Genomic DNA, 8,009 nt, shown 5'->3' on the forward strand with positions numbered 1-8,009 from the left:
AAGCTTTTACTTTAAGTGATCCCCTATCAAGGACTTGACAACCTTCCAAACCATTTGAGGATACAGGGTTGGTCCTGGCCTCTTTGAAAACCTCACAAGCCCTAGCTGGCCAGACCAATGTCCCAAGGACTCGTTTGGTGAGCTAGATGGAATTTGACGTTAGGGATAGGATTGGATTGGAAGGGATTGGTTAGGCTTTGAGTCCCAGTTTGTTGTCCTAAGTTAACAAATTGGGCCCTGCAAGTGCAAACCACAAGTAGAACAAGCAAGAATAATAGCTGTAGGAAAGTGTAAAACTAGCCGAATAAAAGGCAAGATTGAAATGAACATACCAACTTAACGCTGTTATTTACAAATTATGACTGATTATGGAAATATATATTCATACCATCACTTATTTACAACGTCAACATAAGATGAAACCGCAACAGAGTATCCACAATTCAGCATCGGTAAAAAGCCCCTGTTGCTCATGCTTCTCTGCAGGCCACCCCCATTATATAAACAGTGTTAATCTCCCAGTACAAGTAAAGAAAATCTGCACACCTGAAAACAAAAGAAAACAAAGACAGACTGAAAAATAGCACACAGAAAGGTACCGATGAAAAACCCATAGACTAAGGAGAAAAGTGAGAAGTTGCAAGGGAAAGAGTGAAAATCATGCTTCTCTGCATATAATTTGCTTGTTAAACATTTCATTTTTACAAAAGCCAACAGTAATTCAACAGCTCAGCATTGCCACGGTAAATGCCTGCGTACATAAGTAGGCAAGTGCCTCGCTCGCCTTATGTACAAAGTGTGCAGTGTGTTTAAGGATATGACAAACCGTGATGGATAGTTTTTTCCTTTGAGCAGGAGAATTTGTGACGCACTGAGAATATATGTAAACCATTTTCGTAGAAGATTTGAAATTTAAGAAGGAATAAAAAAAACAGAATACCAAGTGGGAGAGAATGAATGTCATGCCTAGAATATCATGCTTGTAAACAGGTCGTTAATTTCAAATTACGACACCTCACTGACTATATCATTCTCGCTTCATTCAATGAAGACATTTGCAGAAGATCACCCAGGCTAAATCATCATCCTGAACTCAGTAATCTTACTAATATATTCAACAAACAAATCTACAACAGTAATTGGAACATACCTCTAATCAAACTCATCGCCTTTGTCTCCAAACAGATTCCCCAATCCCAGGCCTTCTATGTCATTATTTACAAACTTAAGTTGGGCCTCCAAGTTTAAGCTGCTCTCTCTATTATTTACAGTCTCAAGCTGAGTCTCTGTCTTCGGGCTGTCATTGTTATTTACAAAGCCCTTTCTTTCTATGGGCGTCTGAGAACCACCCCGTCCAGTTTCTTCAATCCCATTAGCAAGTTGTGCCACTCCAGCACCACTTTCAGTCATGGTGTCAAGCGAGCTTGAACTGTTTCTGCACGAAAGCCCGCTATTTTCAGATACACCAGACCTCTGATGCGAAAGTTGCCCACTAAAATTGCTATCTACAGAAGCAACCCTGCATAAGAAAAGACGGTAATTCATACACATTATTATTAGCAGTATGTTGTACATGATGAAGCATACATAATATATGGAGAGAGCATGTGATCATAAGCAACAAGGACATGACCAGGGGCTGATAATAAATGGATGCATAGAACCTCAGCTCACCTTGTTTGGTGAAATATGGGAGTTTGAAGATATTCAAAAACTGGGACCAAATGCTTTGATCTTGCTTCAATCATGTGAGTTGGAATTCTCTCGATCTCAATTTCCCCTACTGAAGCAGTTTCATCATCCATTTTGACACCTTCCACTATTATCGACTGAAAGTATAGCTGGCAAACAATTTTACAAAAGCAAAGAGCATGTCGAACATCACAAACACAGAATTTTTATGAAAAGAAAGCATAACCACAATTTTGCATTTTCCAACTCCCAAAATACCTCAGGTTTTGCCCACACTGGACTTTGAGCTTCATGCATCTGCAGTTCAGCTTCTGAAATATACAACTGATGTTTTTCCTCAGGGCTGATCTTTGCTTTTGTAACAGTACTGCAAGCTTCAGGGTAAATGGTGTTTCCCTTCTTCTTCCCTTCGCGATATATCTTATTGTTGTCAAAATTTCCATTCTCACCATATATGTCAGAAGTATCCTCACGCTCCCTTCGGTTTTGCTTTTGACATATATTCCACTTCTGGATAGCTTCAACTACTAATCTTGCATCATCCTCCAGGCCCGACTCATAAGGAGTGTTCAATCCAGCCACAGCTGTCGAATCTAGATCGTTTGATATTCGCAATGCGTATTGTATCATGGAACCAGAAGGAGAAAAAACCAAGAGGTGGTACTTAGCCTTCGAAGAGTTGCGATCCACATAATGAGCATTGCCCTTGCAATTGTGGAATGAAGAAGCAACTGCCCCAGAAAGGGTAGTCATCTTGCCTGTTGCAGCAGCTGCAGCACCACTTACAGTGCCTCTCCAACTATTATTTCCATTTCTTATTCTACCAACAACAGAAAGTGTAACTGGGGGACCAGCTGAGCAAAGGCTTCTCTGATTAAGTGTTTGCAAACCTGGCCAACGAACTGACGATCTAGTAACTCCCAATCCTGTACTTTTGGTGGTAAAACCAGCATCAGCAGTTGGGAGATTTACTAATCCTCCCCAAGGATTTATAGCAAACAGATGGCTTGTTCCCCTAGAGGAACTAACCATGATCCAGTTGCTGTCATCACTAAAACTGATGTCCTGTATAATCTGGAATTGAAAAATGAAAAAGAGGAAATTAATATCAAACACGTGATTGTTGAAACAAATGGCATACCCAACAAGGAATTCTGAAACATGAGAATGGCTCCTACTGCATTTGTTAATCCACGTTGGAGCCTGTAAAGATGTACATATGATGCACCACCATCAGTTGAAGAAAAGCTTCCAGGCATTATCTTAAAAACATTGATGTTATGCCCCTGAGTTGATGCAGTCACTAAAAGGGTGCCACTAGGATCAAAGCATAATGCAGAAATAGGACTCGTGTGCGCCCTGAACTGGGCAATAACAGCCTTACTGACAATATCTCTGACAATTACCTGACAAACCAAAGAACATGATAAGCACAGGGGACCTAAATAACGCATGAAAGGATCAGAACAGTATCACTTACCCTTATAACAAACTTGATTTGGTAAAAAAAAATACAATATAACAAAGCATGCGCATGCATTTACTCATGCAAAGTTAGAAAGGTAACTCACTAAATATACGAACTCCAGTCAAAGTCTAAAAAAGAAAAAGTGAACTTACAACTACAAGTGAAAACAGAATTGAGGTCAACAATATGTACCATACCATTCCAATATTATCAGTGTCTGTGGACTGGCCATTGACAGTACCATTAACTTTCCAGACAGGATTCGCTGATTGAAGAGAAGTATTACTATCAGGTATAAGCTCAGAGCAGTACCGGGACAGCTTCTTATATCCCATGTCTCCCAGGGTTACAATCCCAGCAGCTAGTTGCTTGCTTGACTCTTTTGCATAGTGAGCAACCAGGCTTCCATTTGAAGGAAAACCAGAAAAACTTGCAGAAGGTTCCAGATGCTGTGGACTGACACGCCCAGAATTAGATACAGCAACAGGACTTCCACTATAAGCCAGCCATCTATTGCCTAATGCAAGAGGTCCACAACCTATACCTCCAGAACCAGGGAATCCCGTAACTATCGGATTGGTAAGAATGGTATATTCTCTCTCCAATGTCATGGAATCAAAACAGTGAATCTGCAATACACAAGACTAGATACTCAAATACCGGTTAAGCAGAAGATAAGAAATAATGGAGAAACGTTACATAAACAGGTATCTACCTGAGCTGCTAGAGAAATAGCAACAACTCGAGAACTGCACTTTACTGAATAAACAACTGATCTGAACTTTAGAACATGAACATAAGATTGAGATTTCAAAGAATAAAACCGAACAACAGTAGGCACAAAACTGCTGTTCGCTGTGTCATGGCTGTATGCAGTAACACCATTGTGAGGAGTGGCAGTGCCATCCTGTATGATATTACCCACAGAAATGGACCCATCGGCACAAACTACCATCAATGGACGGCTTTCTTCAAACTTGTCTTCTGATCTCTTTGATGCTATTGGTTTAGGTAGCATTTTCATGAATGAGGCAGGACCATCGTATCTGGAAACCAGGTCCCGGACATTATCTGCTTCTTCAACATCCCAAACCTGGAATCCAGAACGGTAGCCCAGAAGGAGAACTTGATGAGTGTCATTCCCCTCACCTTCTAACTTGTCAAAGCCAGCCCAGTTCACCTTTATTTATTCAAAAGATATATGAAAAGTCAACTCCATTCTCTACTACTTTGAAGACTCTAGATGGGAAAAGTACATCTTAAAGTCATGCCCATATCAACATAAGAAAGAATGTAGTATCCTAATGTTCAATGAAAAAATCAAATACAGGAAAAATGTAACAAAACCAAGTTTAAAACAAATGGAAAAAATTTATAGAAAACAAGATAAAGAGTCATCAACCTGAAAGTGCACAATTAACACCAACTCTTAGGCCTTATATAATTTTCTTTTTAAATAACCCTTGGCGGAAAAAATGTTGAAAGAGAAAGAAAGACCTTGATGGAGTAACATCGAATTCAAGAATAAAAAATATGATCATGTGTATCCCTGTTGAATGGGAAACATGTAATGGTTAAAGTGCCAACAAAATATCATTTTACCACTTCTAACATATAAACAAAAAGCTAAAATTTCCAATCAATTACATACCTCCATTCAGAGATTCATGTTTTGTTCATTTATTTTATACAAACATTAAACTTTCTAAATTGTTATATAGACGCTAGAATCACAAAACTTCTTAACAACAAATGCACCTCAATTGCTCCTTCCAAGTTCTAGTGCACAGGCATGTTTGATGTGAAATAACTATTAAATTGGGTGTCAAACGCTAAAAAAGGCACTGAAATTTGCATCAAATATTTTCATTATGCAACTGCTTTGTTGTTTCCAGAGTAGCATTGCACAAAAATAACGAGCAAAAACCCGTTAGTATAATGTTTTCTGGATTCAATACAGTAGATATAAGTATAATGTTCAAAACTCCTCCATCAGTGAATCACTATTACACCTTGTAAAAAATATGCATGTCATCTTCATCATAATGTTTCCAAAAAAAAAAAAAAATCATAAAATGTATACTGATCAGAAAGGCTTAATTTTTGTAAACAAATCATTTACGTCAAAAAGATAAATAGAGGCTCTGTTTGGCTGCAATTATCACTACCTTAAAATGACATTTTCCTGATCAATGTTACTTTAAAGGAATGATCACTTCAGATGCATTTCCATTTCTACTGAAATAATTAGCCGCTACGTCAATTGAATTATGAAATCTAGTTTACAATAAAATAATATTAATTATACTTATCATGAATTCCACTACACCAATCACTAAACATTATTGCTAGTTGCAAAATATCTTTTAAAAAACTCCATGACAACTATAATCTAACACCACTTAAGTCACACAATCCCACACTCCATGCATTGAACAAAAATGCTTCACTAAATGTTTTTCTATTGAATCTCGAAATTAGGATGTGCACTTGTAACAGACTTACTCAACAAAATTTCCTTTACATCTGACCAGATTCACAAACTTTTGTCACAACCAGGATGGAAAACATGATCTAATTGAAGTGATGCAATCAAAGCTCAATAATTTAACCAAATATTTCCAAATTAATATAATTAATTGCAAAGAAAAGAGCTTAAACAAATAGAAAATTAATGTCATTTGAAATCAAACACGTGGAATATGTAGCACAAATCCGACAAAAGGTACCCACCATACCTCCCATAAGGCACATGTATATCAAAACATACACGTGTAGAGCCTCATTACGCAACTGAACAGACTAACACACCTATGCTATCCGACATTAAACAAGCGACAAATCACATTAGCTTGTTGCGAACACCGCATCTGAACTACCTATGAACCCAAACTGCCACTATCTTGAATATGTGTGAATCCTATTTTTACAAAACAATCTACTAGATTATCCAGTATGCCAACACCAAAACGACAATATTCATTAAAAATATTGCGTCAACAAGAATCAAATCTTGTGATACATTTACAAAATAATCTACTAGGTTATCCAGTATCCCGACATGAAAACGACAAACCCTTAAAAAAATTGCGCCAACAAGAATCAAATCTTGCAATGCATGCCGAACAACCTCGACCACTACAATCACCCTCCCAATGAATTGCAACTGCTCCACAACTAGTATAAACATTAATACCGTCCTAATTCAATCAGCTTCCAAATCAAGCATTCTTAAACAATTTTCATCCCTTTGATTATTTGAGGAAATAATCATCAACTCCATAAACAATTTTCATCATTCACAAACCTATTTTGCATTCTCTTTCAGGCTCAAAACTTCAGATGCAACCTATTGAAACTAAGTATTCACAGCTAACAATTTTGGCAACTTAAGTACTGCACATATTATTTCAAGTTCAATCTGCATTTCAAAGTTTGTATTCATAAAAATAAAATAACCAATTTACACTAAATCCAGACTTTATTCCCAGATTTTCATAATAAGTTTAATTTATCTATCCACAAAAGGTAGCAACATCTAAAGTAGATTACACCATCATATGAACATATACTTGTACATATACACAACAAATGAACTGAATTCTACACTTCTGAACTAATTTTCAACCGGAGTCCTATAATTTCAAATTAAGAAACCAAAGATTCAGCAACTCATACCTGATCAATGTTGGTATCATCATCCCTCTCCACAATCGAGGAAGCCACCGAAGCTGCGGACCTCGCAACGGTGGAAGCACCGGACGAAACGATCCTCAAGTAGCTCGAAATGGCCCGAAAAGAGTTGGGAATGAAGCTGTTGGACCGAGCGGGGCGAGGAACACCACCCTGCTGCTGCTTCTGACCGTCATCATTCCTCATCCCCAGCACCAGAGAGATCAAACTAGTCAATACCCAGATCACGAAAACCGATGATTCTTCAAAAACTGCCTTAATCATAACCCCAGAGCTGTTTCCCTTTGAACTTATGAGGCAAAACCCAAATAAGAAACAGCCCCAAATTCACAAGCTTTAGGTCCCAAGTGTCCCCATCTCCTCCTTACACCAAAAGGCATCCAAATTTTCACAAAAACTCAAAATTATAAAACCCCAAATCAAACCAAATTGGAAACACCCAGACACAGGGCCTTCGCCTCTGATTCCACGTCGTCTCCTCAATAAAAAGACAAAGAAACTCTTATGTAACAGCTTTCAAATACAAACAAAGAGCCCCGAACGGACTTTATCTTCAATACCCAGAAGCTGAAATTTGAAAAAAATAACAATAAAAATGGGAAAAATGTACAATTTTGCTGAAGAATGAGGGGTTCCTTATACTCCTACAATGAAAAAATAAAAAAATTACGGGCTTTTCTAATTTGAAATTTGAAAAAAAGATAAGAAAAGAATGGGTGGAATTGAAATGGAAAGAATTTGTACAGAGGATTAAAGGAGGGATTTTAGGGTTTTTGAAGGGAAATCCGCCAAGAAATCGCCAGAAAACCGTGGGAGGTCTGAGGAGAGAGAAAGGTGTAGAGAGAAAAAGAGATCGGATAATGGCAATGTTTTTTTGTGTGTATTTTTTTTGTTTTGTTTTACATTGTTTTCGGAAATAAAATAATAAAAATAAGAGACTATTCGTTTACGACTCTATCCATGCAAGGCATTTCAAAGTTAGGTTTTAGTTGAACCAAAACAACTGCAACCTCCTCTACAAGTCAGCCCCCCTTCATTTGAAAGTTTTTAAAATGAGTGGAAGTGTTTTGGTGAAGATGTATTTTAAATCAATTTTTAATAAAAATTCGAGTAAATCTTGAAAAAATACTTTAAGTACTTCCTGCAAAAAGTACAT

General features: G+C 37.5%; 1 protein-coding gene across 2 annotated transcripts; it reads right to left on the reverse strand.

Moving 5' to 3' along the window:
• Nucleotides 1–297: 297 nt before the first annotated feature.
• Nucleotides 298–7,740, reverse strand: LOC103946582 (autophagy-related protein 18f). 2 transcript variants are annotated; one of them, XM_048564138.1, is made up of 8 exons: nt 6,839–7,740; nt 3,876–4,340; nt 3,358–3,789; nt 2,871–3,098; nt 1,951–2,766; nt 1,675–1,841; nt 1,151–1,519; nt 298–480 (listed from the first exon to the last, which is right to left on the reverse strand). In XM_048564138.1, exons 1-7 carry the CDS (start codon nt 7,115–7,117, stop codon nt 1,153–1,155), a joined length of 2,754 nt encoding a protein of 917 aa, XP_048420095.1. In that variant the 5' UTR covers nt 7,118–7,740; the 3' UTR covers nt 298–480; nt 1,151–1,152. The 2 variants fall into 2 exon arrangements, with proteins under 2 accessions (XP_048420095.1, XP_048420094.1); XM_048564137.1 differs by having other exon boundaries at nt 298–546; nt 6,839–7,739.
• Nucleotides 7,741–8,009: the final 269 nt, after the last annotated feature.

The sequence above is a fragment of a genome, unplaced genomic scaffold, assembly GCF_019419815.1.
Source record: "Pyrus x bretschneideri cultivar Hongxiangsu unplaced genomic scaffold, Pyrus_bretschneideri_v1 Contig38, whole genome shotgun sequence".
NCBI lineage: Eukaryota > Viridiplantae > Streptophyta > Magnoliopsida > Rosales > Rosaceae > Pyrus > Pyrus x bretschneideri.